Source organism: Nomascus leucogenys, chromosome 15 (assembly GCF_006542625.1).
Source record: "Nomascus leucogenys isolate Asia chromosome 15, Asia_NLE_v1, whole genome shotgun sequence".
NCBI lineage: Eukaryota > Metazoa > Chordata > Mammalia > Primates > Hylobatidae > Nomascus > Nomascus leucogenys.
This window is the reverse complement of record NC_044395.1, coordinates 77,123,521-77,144,672: the sequence shown is the minus strand read 5'-3', so window position 1 is coordinate 77,144,672 and position 21,152 is coordinate 77,123,521. Positions and strand designations below refer to the sequence as shown.

The 21,152-nt window shown below is 35.9% G+C and overlaps 1 protein-coding gene across 1 annotated transcript in view; it reads left to right on the top strand.

Annotated features, from left to right (window-relative positions):
* SOX6 (SRY-box transcription factor 6) overlaps positions 1-21,152 on the top strand; it is a 494,065-nt gene that overhangs the window by 253,681 nt on the left and 219,232 nt on the right. Inside the window, exons 5-6 of the mRNA XM_030829763.1 lie at positions 12,271-12,443; positions 15,274-15,342. Of these exons, the coding sequence (XP_030685623.1) occupies positions 12,271-12,443; positions 15,274-15,342 (242 nt within the window). The remainder of the gene's footprint in view (positions 1-12,270; positions 12,444-15,273; positions 15,343-21,152) is intronic.

Below are 21,152 nucleotides of genomic sequence, written 5' to 3'. Positions count from 1 at the left end.
AATGTTTCTTTAGTTCAAATTCTTTATCTCTTGTCTTCTCTTAGATTTGATTTTCTACCACTTGTGCAACAGTGGGTATGGCTGGTGAGTTCAGTTAGTTACAATGGTTACCAAACTAGAATTAACTCAATATGGCTCAGGTACTCCTGTAGTTCAAAGCAATTCTTTCTGGTTTGTTAATTTCTTTGGCTGCCTATCACCAACTATTCTGAGAACTAATTATTTAGAGTTGGTTATTAGTTCCTTTCAAATTTACTGAGCACAAAATCAATAGTAGACACTGTAGTCATGTTTGTGCCTTGTCACAGAGATGCATGTGACACAGATCCTCCCCTTAAGGAGCTGACACGTAGGAAGTATATGTTGTGGCCTATCATTTGTTCTTCCTCTCCACCAGTTTTCTCTGTAGAATTATGAGTAGCACTAGAGTAGATTCTTACCTAATTCACAGCAAAGGCTTTGAACTTGGGTAGGGAGCAAAGAGAGTGTAGTAGGGAAAATATCCTTGAGATCTGTGTTTGCTGCCTCTACAATCCTTCTAGGACCATTGATGCTATAATAGTTTTTTTACAAGCAATGATCTTTTAAAGTATTACCTTTAAATTCAAGTTTTGCGATGATCTCATTGCCTTTTCAGATGTTTGCCTCTTCAAAAAATGATGTCCACCACTGCTGAGTTTGTTTTTAAGTACTACCAATTGTGGTATTATATTCCTTATGAGGCTCATATTTTAACGTATTTTTTCCTTCTTGTCTCAGGATTACATATCCAGTTTTTGCTTTCAAGCTAAAAAATTTAAAAACTCTTATTTTTATTGATCTGAAAGTTGAAAAACCATGAGCATTTTAAAGTTACATTAGAAAGTGAGTTTTATAAGCTTCTTCTTAAACTCAATTTGTAATCTACAATTATTGCATAAAGTGATTTTAAATCTTTAAAAATCTTGAATTGGCTGGCCCTTTGGGAGGCCAAGGTGGGTGGATCACCTGAGGCCAGGAGTTTGAGACCAGCCTGGCCAACATGGTGAAACCCCATCTCTACTAAAAATACAAAAAAAAAAAAAAAAAATTAGCTGGGGGCGTGGAGGCAGGTGCCTGTAATCCCAGCTACTCGGGAGGCTGATGCAGGAGAATTGCTTGAGCTGGGGAGGTGGAGGCTGCAGTGAGCCAAGATCAAGCCACTGCACTCCAGCTTGGGCAAGAAGTGCAAAACTCCATCTCAAAACAACAACAACAACAAGAAATCTTGAATTAAGCTTTTCTATGAATTTGTAACGAATGTCCTAGTGTGAGAATAGGACATCCTATTTGTGACTAATTTTTTTTTATAGGTTGAACAAATGTATGTTAACTTTTAATTTTTATAAGTAGAGGCTTATACATTTCTTTTTAGAATTTTATTCATGTTCTACTTTAGCATGTTCAAAATAATCCTGTGACAGGAGACTCTTGGTCATTTCTGGACCCAGTCTTTAATTGTCTTTTCTTCTCTTTGACATTCCATTATTTTCTGTGCCCTGAATATTGTGAATGCTACATAGGAAACATTAGATAACCTTGAAAGAAGTTTTATTTTCATAATACACTGATGAGATATATTTGGCAGCACCTATTTTACCCAGGAATCATTATTAAGGTCAACACTGTGAATGAAAAGAACATGCTATTTATCCAGCTATATTTAACTATAAAAGAACAATAAAAGAAACAGCAATTTTTGGAATCAATATGAAATTTCCATTTCCATTTTCCCTCTATAGACTCACAATATGAGTTTGTGATAGGTGGGATCTGTGTTACTTGCCTGTTGCCTGATCATATATACTCAGCACTATAATTCAGGAAACTGTGAACTATCTATGATTATATAAAAACATAATCTCTCCCTTGTCGGTCAGTTTCATTGGAATTGAAGGTTTTTTTAAGCACCTGTTTTCATTAAAGTCTCAGTAGTTGCAACAGCCACACTCACTGGGATGTCCTGATAGCTACAGACAACACAGAAAAAACATGACTGAACTGGACTATCTAGTTTGCTGATCAAATGATTTTGGGGCAGGGATGTGTTTCATGACAGACTTGGAATAGGGAATTCATAGAGGAGCCAAAATGGGGCACTAAAAAGCCAGAGGAGGTTGGGCTTGGTGGCTCCCGCCTGTAATCCCACCACTTTGGGAGGCCAAGGTGGGCTGATCACCTGAGGTCAGGAGCTCAAGACCAGCCTGTGAAACATGGTGAAACCCCATCTCTACTAAATATACAAAAATTAACCAGGTGTGGTGGCAGGCACCTGTAGTCCCAGCTACTTGGGAGGCTGAGGCAGGAGAATCACTTGAACCTGGGAGGTGGAGGCTGTGGTGAGCCGAGATCACACCACTGCACTCTAGCCTGGGCAACAGAGTGAGACTCCATCTCAAAAAAAAAAAAAAAAAAAAGAAGAAGAAGACAGAGGACCAGTCAAATCAGTCTGTTGGGGAAGCCAAATTTCTACCATTTGAGAGTCCAGGTCCAGAGGTCTAGTGGAATGAAAATTAGGAATCAAGGTAGAAGTCTGAGTACCAGTGAACTTGGAGGGAACAAGATCAGAGTAAGAAAAAAAAAAGAGTATGACAGTGAGTATGGAAGAGGAGAGTAAATTAGATGACTACAAGCTGTGTTGGATATTTGTGACTTGGACTGAAAGGTCACAGGACATTGTACTAGTTGCTGGGATATTTTAAAGAAAATAGAGTGTCATGGATACTTCCCTAGATAAGGGCTTTCACTTTAGTAAACATTATATTTAGGAAATATTATATTCCAACAAAACAAAACATCCTTAAAAATAGATTATAAGGAAAATCTCAGGTACGTTGTCTGTTGGGTAAAGTAATTTTGAGAAGGTAGGACATTCAGGAGTTCCATTCTCCATTTATCATAGTGGTTAAGAGGACAGAATCTGTTGCCAGACTTGCTGATTTTGAATCTCAGATATATGATTTAATAGCTAAGGATTTGGGCAAGCTGATTTAACTTTGCATGCTTCAGTTTCCTTGTCTTTAAAGTGGGGGTAACAATATGACCTACTTCATAGGACTGTTGTGAGGAATAGATGACTTAATATATAAAGCTTTTCCCAGTGCAAAGCAATTGTATTATAAGTTTAAGCTATTATTATTGTATGAAGGGGCATAGTGGGCTAGAGCAGAGATTCCCTTGATTTCCTCTAGGCAAATTGTAAATACACCCTAGAAGTGGGCACAGTATGTGGTGTGTTTGTATGGGCAACTGTCCCAAGCCTTAGTTGTGTCTGAGAGGTTTCTCAAATCATGCTAGACTCACTTCCTAGACTTCTCCACATACCTTTCTCTTGGCTAGAACCTGACAGCCTCAGCCTACAGATACACTGCACCCGGGGCAGCAGCACACTGGACTCATGCAAATATTTGAGTGTATTTCTCATACTTTCATGGGTGTTGTAAATATTGTATCTGGAATGCTGGAGAATGCTGGAGAATGCCAGAGAATGTCGGAGTCTGCATAATCACTGTATTTGGGCCTGAAACCAGGAAGCCATATGCTATTTGGGAAGAGAAGGGTTGGGGAATAAGCATACAGAGAATCTGGTCTGCCAGGCTTGCTGCTAATTTCCAGAGTAATTCAGACATGTCACTTAATGTCAAGATCTGTTTTCACATCCACAAGATGTCAAAGTTCAATTTATTGACCTCTTTGGTTGTCTGATTGCTAGCCAAGTTTTTTGCCTTATTTTGTAAACAAAGCCTTAACTGAGAAGTTGTATATTTCTTCATTCCTTTTAGTTGTATATCTCTTAGCTGTAAATAGCATTAGGATTCTTGGTACCTCAGAACATTGCTCCTAACTTTTAGAAATTCCCTAACTATGTATTCTAAGTGTGAGATGAGGGAAGATACCTCTTTCTTAGACTCTAGACTTGCTTGGATTAAAAATCAGAAGATGTGAATTCAAATTCAATTAAATGCTCTATGACTTGGTCAAATTACTTTCTCTCCCAATAGCTTAGTTTTTCATCTGTGAAATGAAAATAACAAGGTAACTTTTCAGATGAGGATTAAGATAACAAGAATTTTTAAGAAAATGCCTTGTTAATAAAGTCTGTTTTTCTTACTCCTTCCCTTCCTCTCCTAACGCTCATGGAGCTTCTAGAGAAAGAGCCAATTCTGCAATACTTGGTGGTGATAGTGACACAAATGATTTAATTGTTTTTTCCCTTTAAAGGACAAAAGAATTTCATGTTTCTGAAAGGCCAGAAATTACTATTTTTATGTGTAGGTTATGGAGATGTAGCCAGTGATTGGCAGTCACCCACAGAGAACAGTAACGTAAAGACAGTCTGTCTTATATTGAAGGAGAGATGTTTCAGAATACCTTCGTTTCCAGATCCAAAAAGGATGGGCTTATAAAGCACAATGGGCTAAAAGCCCAGCTGTGAGGTTGGGAGCCTAGATGGCAGGATTCCATGGATTGTTCTTGCTCTGTTAGGATTTGCGACATGAATAGACCTCAGTTGATCCAGGAATAGACTTCCTTTTGCAGCCAGGAAGAGGGGAAGTAGGAGACTTGAGTGTGCCTGGTATAGGAGAGTTTGATCTTAATTTAGGAAATACCTGGGTATTTTTGCCTTGTTTGTACACTGTAGATTCTAATGACATTTTAAATGTGAATATCAAGAAGGAAATTCTCATACATTCAGTGAAAAAGAAAACAACAACAACAGTAACAAACAGCCTATACCTCAACTCATGAGGCACACTTCCTGTGAAGTGGTCCCTAAGTGATTCCTAGGAGCACAATTGCTGCATTTATTAAACTTTTTATTTACTGAGGAATGGACAGTAGCATATGGGAGCAATGACAATAGCTGACTGATGAGAAAACAAAGAAATTCCAGTATTCTGCTGTTTTGAAAAAAGTCATTCAGAATTTAGTCATATTGGTTCAGCTGTTGTAACCAAAGACTGATAAGATAATAGAGGTCTTTGTGGTGGTTTTGTACTGAAATCCTTTATCTTTATGATGCACTGGGGCCCTTTAGTGTGGAAAGCTTTTAAAACTGCTATTGGATTCAGAACTCAAATTAGCTGCTAGTATGCTGGGACAGGGGTTCCTTTCTCAGGCAGTCACCACAAAGTAACTTTTATCAGGGGACCTTCTGATAGATTGTTAGTCTCTCCAGCTTACCCTGTTTATTTTTTGTTGACTTTTTGCTGCTATGTTTTGTGACATTTAAAGGAAGGCTATATCCAAAAAGGCCAATGCTAAATGATGGACTGAGCTTGTGAAGTGGAGACATCACAGTCCGTCAGATGTATGAGGAGGCTGCAGTGTAAAGATGCAGCAGTTTTCCCAGGTTATCTGTGGGTAGAAAAGAGCAATGCAGCTTTCTTTTATGACTAGCATTGTTATTTTGGCTTTCTTCTAAAACGATATCCATTAAAAAAATTAGAACTGACCAGGGAATTGATTCTTAAGAGCTTTTGTTTTCAACTTAATTTACAATCTTTCTGGATTGTTGGCTGAGTTCCTTGATTGATGTTGCTTTGGAATTACTGTTAAGTGCTTTAATCTTTCTAGGATTTATGTGAAAAAGTGTATCTTCATCAGAACTCCACTCCAGTGTCAGTGCCACCCCTACCCACTACTCTAAACAAAGACATTTGTTAGTTACCCAGGTTTCTTATAATTTCATTGTTAAGTCCGATTAAGTTTATTAATGTGTGCATTGATCTAATACAGGAGAATGTCTAGGTTTAAATCTCATTTTAAATTCCCTGGGACATGTTTCTAGAGAATGCCATTTGTTGACTATTAATTTTATTTGGCTTGGTATTTTAACACCATTGCCCTTCATTTATTTTTATTTTTTTTTAAAGACAGGCTCTCACCCTGTCGCCCAGACTGGAGTGCAGTGATGCAATCATAGCTCACTGCAGCATCAACCTCCTGGTCTCAAGAGATGCTGCCACCTTAGCCTCCCAAATTGCTAGGGTTGCAATTGTGAGCCACCATGCCTAGCCCATTTTATTAGAGATAAAAAGGATGTGGAGAAATGCGCAAAATTTAATTTAGCTGTTCTCGTACTCATTTTCTCTCTTTTCCTCTCCTAACTCTTTTTCTCTTTCTCCATTGCTGTGTTGTTTCTAGATTTTCTCATTAGAAAAACTTAGTTGTCATCACATAGTGGTGACTCCCTTTCAGAGAATATCTATTTAATGAATGACCTGTTTAAGATTTTTATATTGTAAAAGTTCTAGGTATGGGAATACTGTGGAAGAGGTGAGGTAAATCTCCATTTAGTAAAGTGCTCTGCAAGTTGCCTGCCTTATCCGGATCTGGTCTTCAGTGACTTCCCAATGACCAGTCTTATTTCTAGCACCACTGATTTTGATTATATATATTTCATAAGGGCAAAATTAGCATTAGCAGACTGTTGTGCTAACTTTTGTGAACTGATGTAAAAAAAGGCTTTTAAATAAATTTTAAACTTAATTTTTTATTTTAATTTTTCATGCTATATCAATAAGAGAATTGTCTTATTTATCTCCTTTTACCTAAATTCTCGTCTGTTTTGAATCTTCTCTGTGGCTTTGGGCCTGGGGACAGGTAGTAATAGTTTGTAAAGTTAAAAAAAAATAGTACATTTCAGTTATTTTTTTTTCAAGTTCTTCAGATTGTGACCAAAAAAGGCTAGAGGGCTGATTTTGAAACTGTTATAATTAAAGATGGTATCTGAAAACTTTGATGGGGAAATTGTCATCATATTTATATTTTGAAAAGTGTTTCCTTATTTACGCACTATTGACTTCCTATTGAGACTCAAAATTTTAAGTACAACTGGTAAAGAATTCAGTGGATCAAATTCAGTAAATCTGAAGTCACTGGAATAAAGGCCCCTAAGAAAAAAAATGTGTCAATTTTAAAGGTCTTTCCTAACTGAAGACCATTTTGTGATAGAGCCAAAGGTTAATAAAATCAGTAGTGAATGTAGCAATTTTACAGATAAGCTATTCACAACAAGTGTAGTTGCTTGAATAAAAAGCTAATTCAGTTCTAAAATGCCACATGCAGTAGCAGTGAATAGCTGCTTTTAGGTGCTTTCTGGAGGAGGATAAAATACAGAATCACGGCACTCTTCTCTTCCAGCGTCCCTGGCTGCCTGTAAATTGCTGTGAATGGGGCTGTGGGCTGACAGGCTCTATTAAGACAAACTGCCTTTCTCATCGGAGAGATAAAATAAATCAGGTGTTTAGTCAAATTAAAATACTTCAGCTGGAGCAGGCCCTGGGGAGCACTGATCCACCTGACTAATCTGAGAGAAACTCAAGACAGATGTGGTTTGGGGATAAAGAAGACCCCATGGAACAAAAAAAAAAGAAAAAAAAAAGCCCTGCTGCACTGTCTTTGGAGTTGGAGAATAGATACAGTTTATAGTAGAGAGTGTCAGGCGCACACTGTGTGTGATGTTGGATAAAAGGCATGCTGACTTGTAGAGAAGCTGTGTACAGAAGTGTTTTTGCTGGTTCCCTTTTTGTGGTTTATGAAACTACCTCTGTTTTTATGTGGGAGCTAGGCAGAAGACTATTTTCTGGCAGTGCTTTTTAGAGAATTATTTTAAGAGATAGCTTGAAGGACATGAAACAGATGATGTTAGGTAGCTCCTGATGACCTCTGCTGGCCTGGGCAGATGATCAGAAGTTGGTTTACTTTTTTTCCAAGTTGATTTTTTCAAACCTCCAAACATGATTTAGGACATGATTTTTCTTTTCTTTCTTTTTGAGAGATAGTCTCTTCCACCCAGACTGGAGTGCAGTGGCGCAATCATGGCTCACTGTAGTCGTGAACTCCTGGGCTCGAGTAATCCTCCTGCCTCAGCCTCCTGTGTAGCTGGGACTACAGGTGTGTGCTACTATGCTCAGCTTGTTTTTTACAAAAAAATTTTGGAGAGACAGGTTCTTACTATGTTGCCCAAGTAGGTCTCAAACTCTGGGCTTCAAGCGATCTCCCCACCTCGGCCTCTCAAAGTGTTGGGATTACAGGCACGAGCCTCTGTCCCTGGCCAATATACTATTTTCTATATGGAGTTAATGCATAAGAGCATTCTAAGATCTTTTGCCATCCTTAACAAAACTTGACTATATTTTGGTTGCTCCTTTATGTCTCATCATTATCTGTTCTTTCAGCAACTCCTACAATTGTAGTTCCTTTGCCATGGCAAAGTTTCATGTTTAATTTTTTTAAGATAAAAAAACTTGTATTCACAGGTTGGATGGTCAGTGTGATTTAGACTTGATGTTATTTTTATTACAGTGGCATAAACACATGCTGCTAATTAAAACAGGAAAATCCGCATTATAGGTGTTAAATGCTTGGCTTCAAACCATTATACCCGAACAAATACAGTGGGTACAGAAAAGAAAAATGCATCCCCCTCCCACCACCACGCACACGCACAAATTAATCTGCACATTTTGAATATAAGCTATTTTATGGTGTAAATTGTTTTTTCCCTAATTTGAGCCCCAAGGGCTACTTGGCTATATATATGATCCCCAATACAGGGGGAATTTCAGACTTGTTACACTACCATGCTTCACTCCAACTTCATTTTTAATGCCACTATTCAAAATATATACGTTAAAAAATCTGAGGATGTTCAAGTTCCTTATGTAAGATGGCCTGGTATTTGCATATAACCCATGCACATTCTTTCACATACTTCATATCATCTCTGGATTACTTATAACACCTAATAAAATGTAAATGCTGTGTGAATAGTTGTTATATTGTGTTGTTTTATTTGTGATATTTTTTATTGTGTTGTTATTATTTTAAAAATATTTTCAGTTCGAGGTTGGCTGAGTCTGTGGTTGGTTGAATCAGTGGATGTGCAACCTATAGATAGCGGGGGTTGACTGTATGTACTCCTCAAGTTTAAGGAAAAAATAGTGACAGCCTTATATGAGTGTTTAAATTCTCATTTTAAAAATATCGCTTTCTGCATTTTCTTCTTAAACATGTATCTTTTAAGTCCAAAGAAAAAGTTTAGATGGCACTGACTGTTTACAATTGGATTCAGCTAAATGGTGTTATTCCATAAATTCAGGTATGCTTATACATATCTATTAACCCTGGAAGCACTAATGCATTTATAAATCTTTTGGCTTCACTGTGAACAGAAGAGGCTAAGAAGTCATTTATGTATTATATTTGGCCTCTCTGTGCCTATGCAAAGGAGAAAGGGGAATAAGTTGAAGATGGTTGAAAGATTGCTTAAGATGGAAGAAGAGAAAATTTTCCAGTAGTTATTGGGGAATCTAAATACTAGATCCAACTCTTGTATTGGTCCTTGCCCAAAATTTCCTGTGTAAGCTCTTCTTTATTAACAAAAAATTATAGTACAGTAACTATCACTATATCCAATAAACCTTCTCTTAACTTATATCATATATACAGGTATTACAATACAATTACATGTATGTTAGAATATTGCACAAAATATAATAATAAAATATGTATACATCCCATTTATCTCATGTCTTTGCAATCTATTCACCACACTGCAAACAAAATGACCATATCACTCATTTCTTAAAATAGTGATTAGGAATCATTCTTAGAATAAATATGTAGATCATCACACATGGTCTATAAGGGGCTGAATGGTATGCCCTCTTACTAGCTCTCTAGTCTAATCTAATGCTCTATTCCTGTTTATTTTCCTTGCTCAAGTTTCACTAACTTCTTTCAATTTCTGGAACACACCAAACGGCCCCCCATCCCCAACATATGTGTACACACACACACGACCTTTGTCTATAGTGTTTTCTTTTTTGGAAAAGCTCCTTGACCACCAACCACCCTCTTGCAACCCTTTCTTCAGTTGTAGTTTCTTTGTCATTGCAATTTCACGTTTTCTGGAAAGCTCCTTCAAACCATGCTCCAACTCTTTGTCTAGTTAACTCCTATTTATCCTTCTATTAATTTGTTGCTTTTTCAGATTACTCTCCCTGACTTGGGCACCCAAATTTAGTTAAACTTCCACAGAACATTTGTCTTATTTGTAATTCCTATGTAGTTGTAGTTTACATTTACATGTTTGATTACATGATTAAGGTGTCTCTTCAATTTTTTTTTTTTTTTTTTTGAGATAGAGTCTCGCTCCAACACCCAGGCTGGAGTGCAGTGGCATGGCCTCGGCTCACTGCAACCTCTGCTTCCCGGGTTCAAGCGATTCTCCTGCCTCAGCCTGCCAAGTAGCTGGGACTACAGGTACCCACCACTATGCCCAGCAAATTTTTGTATTTTTAGTGGAGACGGGGTTTCACCATATTGGTCAGGCTGGTCATGAACTCCTGACTTAAGGCGAGCCACCTGCCTCGGCCTCCCAAAGTGCTAGGATTACAGACATGAGCCACCATGCCCAGCCTGTCTTGTCAAATTTTGAACTACAAAATGCCTAAGAATAGGGACTGTGTCTGCTTCTACTTGCCACACTGTCCTTAGTTCTTGTTATAGTACCTGACATGTAGTTGCAATTCAGAAAATGTTTATTGAATTAAAAATTTATTCAATATGTAAATTTAAAAAATATCATTCTTGTGTTGTATTTTCTCATTCCTGTATGTATTAACAAATACATTAGTTGAACTTTTTGTCCTTTTCAAGAGATCTTATGGATCTTATGATTCTTTTTGGGAACGTACTTTTGTATTTTGGAAGTTCTGGATCAATAAATTCTTCCTTTTACCAAGATGAAATTCCCATTGCTGAAGTAAAAACCCATTTTCTTTTAATAAATTCCAGGATCTAGAAGGAGTAGCTGGCCACTAGCCTTGATACAGTATTTGTTTCCTTATCAGTGGAATACACTTTATAACAACTTTATTTTTCCTTTAATTTTGATTTTAGGCCATTGTTGAGCTCAGTAAATCTGAGGATATAAGAGATACTAACAGCTTTTCTTTTTTTTTTTTTTTTTGGACCCGAGTTGACATTAAGAATCCCATGATGGTCCTAAATGTGGTAGCTTCTCTGTTGACGTCAGTCCTACCTTTCAGAAATTATATACTAACAAGTGCTGGCCTGCATCCTCTGAAGTTTCTCTTTCTCCTTTGGGCTACTTTAAAAATAAGGCCACTCATAATTAAAATATTTTCTCAGATCGTGATGGTGCTTTCTTAGTAGGAATGAGGGGGTTTCATAAGGAGGTTGGAAGTCTCTCCTGCACACACAAAAATTGGCAATCTTTGTCCCCTTTGACAGCTGGTGGCATTTTTCTGAAAAGCTTTCAAATCACAGATCATTTCTTCATAATGAAATCTGTGTGGCTCAGATACAGTGGGTTGAAATTCTTATCTTATGCTGCGGTAAAATGCTCTAATTTAGATTCACAAAAGATTCTGTACCCTTTACTTAGGAGAGCTGTGCAATTTGCCCATAAAAAGACTGCTCAGCACCATTAGTGCATACCATAAGTGTTCAGCGACATCATATTCATTAAACAGCATATCCTTATGCATAACCTTTTCAACCTTGAATGTGTTTTTTTCTCTTTGAAAAATGACAAATGACAAAGGGGTGATAGAGCCCCCCAAGCAACACTGTTGCCTTTACCGATGAACTTGGGAATTTTAGCTTGATCCTTTCTCAGGAAAAAAAAAAATCACATTCAATCTTCTGTCACCTGAGGCGGTTTTAATTCTCTGTGTAGTATTCTCTCTATGGCCAAGAGATTGACTCCTAACTTCTAAACTTCAGTGACAGATCTTTGTACAATAGAAAATTTTGTGAGGGCAAGGATCAGAAACTTCCTCAAGTAACTTTTATTAAGCACCTACTATGTCTTAGATACTGTTAGTCACTGAGCTTAGAGGTGATTATAGAATATTAATATAATCTATAGTTTCTGATCTTTCATATTAAATATCGTGGATTTCCTAGCTTGATCAGATAGATTGGGGGCAAAAAGGAGAAAATGGGGTAAGTCTGCCTTTTTTAGAGCAAGAGGGGAGAGTGAGTGAGAATTTTACTAGTGACAATACTCTCTCTTGGCAGGAACAGTGAGGAACCCTAGCATTCATTCCACTGCTGTAATTACTCTCTGGTGTTCCTGCACCCTCAATGGCCTCCAGTCATTGTCCCAGATCTTTAAATGTCTTAGGATAGTCCCTTTCTAAATTCTGCCCTCCTTTCCCTTATTCGTCCAGGTATTTCTCAAGCTTGTGAGATCTCTTCTTGCTTCCATTTTAGGTACACCTGAGAGCCTGGCAGAAAAAGAACGGCAGCTCTCCACCATGATTACCCAGCTGATCAGTTTACGGGAGCAGCTACTGGCAGCGCATGATGAGCAGAAAAAACTGGCAGCCTCACAAATTGAGAAACAACGGCAGCAAATGGACCTTGCTCGCCAACAGCAAGAACAGGTGAGCCCTGCAAAAGGCGCTGACGAACTGGAGATGTGGAATGTGCCAGGCTCAGAGAGTAGTCAGATTGATTGGCTTATTTGTTGTAAGCTTTCCTAAAAAATAAAAATAAAAAATAAGAAAAGACGGAAAAAAAAAAGCCTTCTGGAAATCTAGGCTCTTCAAGAATATTGAGGGAATATGTGTACAAAAAAGGCATCATAGCAACTGGGCATAACTAAAATGATACATTGTTTCAGGTTTGGATTTGATTAATGATTTGGGGATGCTTATTCATATAGACATCACATATAATCCCTCTGTAGCTTCACTATGAGTAAGTGACTTTTCTCTGGGCCTTATTTTCCTCATCCAGAAAAAGGGGGTTCTGTTCCAGAAAAACTTTGGGAATCTTTTAGCTCATTGGTCCAATGATTTTCTTCAGGTTTAAAGTCCAAAGAGGTGACCATACATTTCAGTTTTCCCCAGATAGCCCTGATATAATGCCTGTTTTCTAGAGTAATAATACCTTGCCTCCTTTTACCTGTGAAAGTTTTCTTGGTTTGGATGATATATCACATGGTCACTATTTATAGCATAGGTAAGTCATTGAATACAAATTAGTACATGGTTCCTATAAGTATTTGACTTGATTGACTTAGAATTGAGAATGAAGAAAAAATAGCAAAGTTTAAATGTATGTCTTTTAAAAATAAATCACTTTCCCAAATGTTTTTTCTTGTCTCATAAGAGTACATTAATCTAACAATGATCCTATAGAGTAGTCCCTGATGCTTTAGATCAGACAGATCTAAATTAATGTGCAGTTTTTAGGAATCTGACATTATTACTGGAATTATCTTTTCAGTTAAATGTATTTTATAGGAGTATATAGAGCAATATATGCTCTGTTGATTTTAATGAGTTGTGATGTCTGGTATTTTGTATGCTTGAATATTTGCCCACATGTAGGAATATGGACTCAGCCCCTAATGGAAAATAACATAAAGGAACACTGTAAAAAATCAGAAGTTAGAATGTCATTTAGCCATCCAGAGATGACACAGTAATTAACTATTGACACTTGTGAATAAGCTAGCACAAATTAATCTTGACACATTTGCAGACGAGTGATATCTTACAGTGAACACTTTGTAATTATATTTCAAAATGAAAATTAAATGACACTTAAAACTAGGTTGTCATGCTCAATGAAGCGAGCATGTAGCTCAACCGACTGGCAAATAAAATTCAGAATTTGAGCCACATGGTGCTTATGTACCATACTTCACTGTGTCAAACCCGTATGTCTAGAGTGGATGATAGTAATTGCACTGTGGTGTTTTGGATGCATTTCTATACAGCACTTTATCATTTAGGAGGGACCATCAATATTAGATGCCTAGTGGCGTTTCACTGGTTTGCTAAGAGGAAATAAATATTCAGAGGATCCAGCATATATACCTAGAGCTGCAGAATGAGTTGTACATTTCTGATTTGAATATCCACAAGCAGAGTGGGCCATCCCAACCTGATTAAATACTATTTCCACTTTAAGTATAAAGCTCTGACAAGGAGTCGTCTCATTTCTCACACTGTAGTCTACATTAGGGGCAGCTTTATCATGGCTTCCAGTAGGAACCAGTTGTCATCCGAAATCATAAAGCAACATTTAGAAGCAGACTGCTATGTTGTCATCTTGTGCTGAATGAAATATAATTTGGGCATTACCCCCTGCATAGGCTAAAACATCAAAAAGGCTTGGGAAGTGTATAGCTTGGAACTGATTTACACTCATTTTCACTTCCAACATAACCCATTCTAGAATACTGGCTTTGTAAGTAGGAAGAAATAGGAAGAAAAGACACTCTTGACAAAAAGGCACTACTAAACAAAATCCTTCTGAGTGCTCTCTGGCTCCTTTTCTTTCTGGCTTCCTAGGTTGGCAGTGAGTGTGTTCTCACGAAGGATCATCTCTCTGGACTTCAAGCTGTAGCAGTTCAGCTTTTGAGTCAATAGCGGCCTAATGCCTGACTGTTACTTCATAGTAAACACTATTATCCTAAGGAAGCTATTTGACCTCCTGAGGGCCAGAGACAGTCATCAGTAGGGCTTGCATTAAATGGTTAACATTTCTTTTTATAGACCAGATAATGTGTTTAGATGTTGAATTTGATTGTTGGATGAAACAAGGAAATATAAAATTTGCATATAGATCCTGTACTGTGAAATAAACACATTGTCCTCAAAAGGATAAATGGATAAATGTTAAATTACAGCTTAATTTGTTTTTAAAAATATTTTGTACATCACATACAGCATCAACAAAAAAAGCTAAAGATTTTTTACTTTTTGCTGTGTTCTTTGGCACTCCTTTAACAATATTTGTAAATGTATCAGTTCTGAAAATCTTTGTATCAGGAAAGGTTTTGCCAACATAGACCATATTAAACAGTAATAGAAAGATTTTTCCTGTCTTTGCTTACAGATTTTACTTTTTACATACAAATTAAGCCATTTAGAAAAATGTAGCCAGAGATTTTTCTATCTCTATTCTACAACGATTCGATTTCTGAAATCCCATGATTTCCAGCTGACCAGTGAAGATACAGGTGAATAGCTCACAAATATAATAGAAGGGGTAGTTTTCCTACAGATAAAGCAGAGAGATGGCACTTGTTTAAAAATTTTTCCTTTCATCCATCTTTCTGATTTGGCCTCTCTCATTTTATAGGAACTCTTTCACATAGAGGTGTAGTAAAACATTGTTGTAATACCAGGAGAAATACCTGAGGTAATGGCAGAGGTGTAAGCATTTCATTTTAACTTAATGAAACTTTATTTCTGATAGATTGCGAGACAACAGCAGCAACTTCTGCAACAGCAGCACAAAATTAATCTCCTGCAGCAACAGATCCAGGTCAGTGTATTTTATTACTCTCGTCTGATTATACTTAGATACTTTCCTCCTTGAAAATGGAATTTAAAACTCTGCAGATGTACCCCTGTCTTATAAACCGCACCAATAGGGCTGTTTTCAAGGATGTTGTGCACAATTCTATAATTGAATGTAAGAAATATGGACTAGATGGTGGCCTAAGCATTCTTCTCTGATGTGATATGTAAACAAAATAACCCTTATCTTTTTTCTTTTGCCTTTTGCCTAACACTACCTACTGGGAACCTAATGGTCTCCCAGGTAGCATACAGATGGTATTTTTTATTGCCACTGACCACTTTCTGTTTTGTATTTTACCATGTAATAGTACTGTAGAGAGAACTTACTTTTAATTTACTTGTTAGGACTAATTGGACCAATTATGAGAAAAATCTGGAAAAAGGCTGTTAATAATTTGTTCCTTAACCAATATTAACTGTGTTCCTTCTAGATGCTAAAGGGAATAGAAAGATTAATGAGTGATAGTTTGTCTTCAAGGAGCTTACAGTCTAAAAAGGAAGAAAAACTTGTTCCTGAATAATTATGACATGGTGTAGAAAATCCCTTTTTCTTATGGCAACATAAAAATATATAGATCATAATTACAATGATCTGGGGAGGAAAGGTGATGGTCTGATTTCTGTCATTCTTTTAGATACTTGATGGTTAACTCAATGAACAGCTATTTGAGATAGGCAAGGAAAATGGTCTCCCTTTCCAAATAGGAATATAGGTGTGTGACTTCTAGAAAGCCCTAGAATAAGGAACTGGCTGTCTAGTGATTAATCCTCAGAAATACTGATCACAGAGCTATCCCTATCCTACTATAGACTCTTGTTTCCCTTGATTATTGGAGAACCTGCTGGGATCTATGATTCAAACTAGCTGGGTCAGTGTATTCTGAATTATATTATTACTTTTCTTGAAGTGAATATCATGCCCTTTTCTATTTTTAAAAAAATATCAGTAGCATGATGTCATAGTTTACTGCAATATTCTACCTCATTGACGAATAACAAGGATTTTACCTTCGATCCTTGCTTCATTTTGTTAATCATACTCAGTGTTCCAGGTAGTTACTGCACTTAAAGTACTAATTTGGTGTCTGAAGCAGTCCCTTTACCTAATTGGCATTTTGTCCAGCTATTTTCAGTAGGAGATCTTAGCCAACTTTTTTGTTGGTTTTTGTCGTATTCAATATTCCATATTCAAGTACATATGTTGCAAAATAAAAAGTCCAAATATAGATGAGTTGGAATGTCTGGCATTTTTGACAGTCAGCCTTTACAATTAAATCTTGGAATAATTTCTCATCCTGATATCTCTTTTATGACTCATGCTGAGACCCTTAATTAAATAACTGTCCAGGTGTTCCCTTGTTCTGCCCTTATTAGAATTTTCAATGTAGCTCCTACTGCTCAGGTCAAGATTTTTAGCCTGTGGCTTCCTACATTTTTCTGTAGATCCCTCTGTAAGAACTCAGTAGGTGTTAAATAACATGATCGTTTAGTTCTCTCTGTTTTTCCTATTTGTAAATCAGGAATGGAGGAAGTTCCCTGAGGTGTTCTTGTATCAGTTAATTATTGTTTTTACTACTGCTTTATAACTTACTTGTTTATTCTTTTCTAATATATTTTACTTCTTAGTCCAGTGCTGTTTATACTGACTGGTTGTCTTCACTGATGTTTTCCTGTGGCACTGAGAACTCCAGGTGAATAGCAACCAAATCAGTTCAGAATATTTTTATGAAATATTTTTAGTATATATTACTTATATATGATTGTGTAGTTATAAATTGACTACATCTTTTTCAGAAAACTATAGAACATGATCTTAAAATATTCATTGGAATGAACATTTGGAAACATCAATTTGAAAAGATAGGAGTAATTTTTTTCAAGTTTTCTAATAGAAGTTTGATTGCTTTTAAAATGTGTGGATATTTCTTGTTGTTTAATTTTTTTTAATTTAAGCTAATCAGCACTTGAACTTAGCAGTATAAATTATAAAATAAAGACAGTCAATGTCAGAGTTACATTCACTTTAGAAATATAAGATTCTTTGTAATAAGAATTAAATTTTTTTTTTAAATAAGAGAAAACAATAAGACCTGTATTTATAGTTCATTCTGTCCTGAGCTACTGCTTCATGGCATATCTTGTCAGTATTTACCTTCTACATATGAGACCATTCAAAAAATTTTTCAAATGCTGAAAAACACATACTCCTTACACAAAATGTATTCATCTCTGACACTTACAAAACAGGTATTTGATATTCAGACTTTCTTTTTTTTTTTTGGAAGGGGAAAGGGTAACTATATTTTCAAATATGGCTTTTGAAATTTAATCAAATTTAAGAGAGAGATTATTGTTGGATTAATTTTAAATGCTTTCTGAGCAAAATATGAGACTTGAGGGATGCTTCAAACATTTTTTTCTATGAAAAAAAGAAGCACTTTCCCATTTGAACCCAAAACAGAACAAAGGATAAAACAAAATTATTAAAGGTGAATTAAAGATTATTAAATATATTAAAAATAAAACGCAACTTCTCTTTCAAAAGCAAATGATGAATACAGAGACAATTTGAGGAAGTTTGACACTTTTTTTTTCTTTTTATATCTTGAGTCCTAGAACCTATTAGCTTACATGGTCAGCAAGATTAAAACATGGCAATTGGCTACGGGTCATGAGTAAGAGGTGGTTGCATTCAAGATCATTCCTTGTTTAGAATGCTGACTTCTGAAATAGTACTGTTTTCTTCCCCCCCAATTTGCAAGCTTTAATAGAAACAAAGGGAAGAGTGCCTAACCTCTTGTAACAACCCCCCACAGACACATCTGGGTCTATTATAATGGAAACAAATGAAAATGAATGAATGGCTTCCACAAATTGAAAAACAGGATTTTTCATTAGAAATAAGAAAAGGCATGATTAAGATAGTATTGTAAAAGTTCCCATGTTTATTTTATTTGCAATTATTCAGAACTTATATGTGCAGTTAACAATTTTATTTATATTTCTTCCTTGAATATATTTTTTAACATCATTTTGCCTTCGTAAATTCTAACTAAACTTTTAAATAGATTCTTCTAAAGCCATGTAAACCGTGTTGGAAAACTATGTTGAATGATTTTGTGAACTGTTTTTATAGTTTTGATGAGTCAATTTTTACCTTTTAATAAATCAGGATAATAATTATAAATGATTATTAAAATATCACTTTAATATTAGGTCTTTTCAGAGAATGTTTGCTTTGTAAATTCAGATCTCTCTGTGCTTTGGGGAAAATGATGATTTCTCTAATTTTTTACATGTTAAGTAATTCTGATATGGAGCCCAGGAAAAAAATAGATATTTTTGATATTTCCAGGACAGAAATAGCATATTTTTTTACCAAGTCTATGGAAAGCAAAACTAATAGCTCATGGAATATGGATCTTTGGAGTTGGGAATGTTGATTTGTAGGCTGTAATTTCAAAGGAAAGGTAACTGCTTCAGTAAGTTCATCCTCCCCCTCCCACTCATTGAACTGTAGTATCTTAGCTAATATTTCGAAGCATTTTACTTCTGAGTTGTGCTAACTGGTAAACAGAATTCACTTTTAATTAATTTGACAGTTGTAAACAGATTGAAGCATGTTTACAGTATTTTAATCAATGATTAAATATAAGACAATTCTAGGCAAAACGGAAAATATTTTATCCTCATTTCTTGATTTTTTTTTTATGGATCCAATATACTACATTCTTTGGTTTCTATAGCACATCAATAGGAACACATTTAACAATGGAATTTTGCAACTAGAACTGAGTCTTTGCAAAAGAATTCAGCTCATTAAAATATCTCTGAGAAACTTCCTTTTCCAGGGATGAATAGTATTATCCAATTATTCATGTCTCTTCAGACTCCAATTTTAGAGTTCTTCAAGTGGCTTATATTGTGAGCTATATAGGCAGTGTCCTCTCCTCACATAACTAACTAAGCAATGATCTCTTAAGAATGGACTGGCTGGGTGGGGTTTTATTTAGGCGTTTGGCTTTCTGGGCAAGGGCCAATGATTTAGTCAATTCATACACATGTGTCTTTTTTGGGTATAATGATGAGACTTGAAATTTTTAGTGCTTTGTTTTCTTTATGATTAATGTGCAATATTCATTGCCCTCCCCTCATCATTTAACATATGCATTGGATGGCAAACTTTATTTGTAGAAGGCCTGAACTAAATGCCATTGCTGTGTCTTTGCAAATATTCTTTGTCTTATCTGAAAACTTTTTCTTTTAAATGTTGAAATACATATTGCTTATTTTCTTTTACCCAAACCAGTGTTCATTGCTTCTCTGAAGTTGTACTCTGTTCTTAAGCATATATGATTATCTTTCATATACAGTGTTTTTAATTTTGATTATGATATATTCCTGTGTGCTATTTATATATTTTGTGTGTCTGTATGTTTGCCACGTGGTAGAGCATCATTTAATGTGTGTTATCATTTCTTCCTTTTTGGTGACCAGAAAGATGCTAATATTATAAGCAAGGAAGTGATTGTCCTTAAACAATTAAACGGAATAACTTGAGATGTCCTCTCACCTGTTAAGGAGATAGACCTTACCTTTTGTTTCCTTCAATATGATTAACTACAGGCATTTCAGGTATCTGCTAAGCAGAATAAAGGACTACCTTTTTATGTGAAGTAGTTGTCTAAAGATCAGAAATAATTGCTTTGTACATTAGCCTTCATGACCTGCTTGACCTAGTTAATTAATTTTTTGCTAGCATAATAATAATAGATATATATTTGAAGATATGTTTCATCGTTAAGTATCTAATTGACCTCTAATTTTAAGAGCTGCACCTTCCATTTATTGTCTTTTGGAGATGGCTGGAGCAGCCAACAGAAAAACCGAGGACAGTCAGAAGCTGACTTCAATCCCACGTAGTCCCTCTGTCTTAGGTTGTATTTCTTTGTATTTGCATTTAGCATTGATGAACAAAATGCAATTACAGTGCTCCTGTTTTGACTCTGGCAAATAGTCATTTTTTATATGTTATTGATCAGGTAATGGATCTCCTTCCAATTTTCTCTGAAAAGGGCTAAATAAACCTATTGAAAGTAATTTGATACTTCCATTGGCACTTTACATGCATCTGATACTCCCTTGCAAAGAAATGAGGGGTATAAACAAAGCTCAGAAGTCTAGGATTCGCCCCTAGCTTCAGCAAGCCCTTAAAATATTTTGTAATTCTATCTTCAATCATGAATTAGCTAGGAAAAACAGACCCTCTTTCCTCTCCCTATGTCTCTGCTGTATGCTGTTTTTAATTGCCCACAGGCAGGCTGTTGTGATCTTTGGATGTTTAAAACCAAGATAAAAATGCAAATCTAATTATTTCTTTTATGTAATCTAATTAACTTTAAAAGTAATGATAGATGCTCTATAGTCTGCTTCAAACATTTTAATAATAAAGTTTCTGGGTTATAAAGAATAGGTAAAGCTGCTATAATTATGACTAGCAAGGGCTGTAACAGCAAAAATTACAAATTCTTGCTGTGAACTAAAACTACACTTTAGTTTTTCCACATTAGTCATGCTAGATTGTTTGTTATAGTTGGAATGCGCCTAAAAATAAGAGAACTGACCAGATCCCAAGAGCTACTCAATGGAATCAGCTAGTTAGCTGTTTTTCCAAGTGTGGCCTTATGGCAAAGATCTCATTCAGCAGACTAAAACCTGAAGGTGAATCTCAAAGCTTTTTCTGCACTATCCTTCAGTTACTTCAGTCTCTAC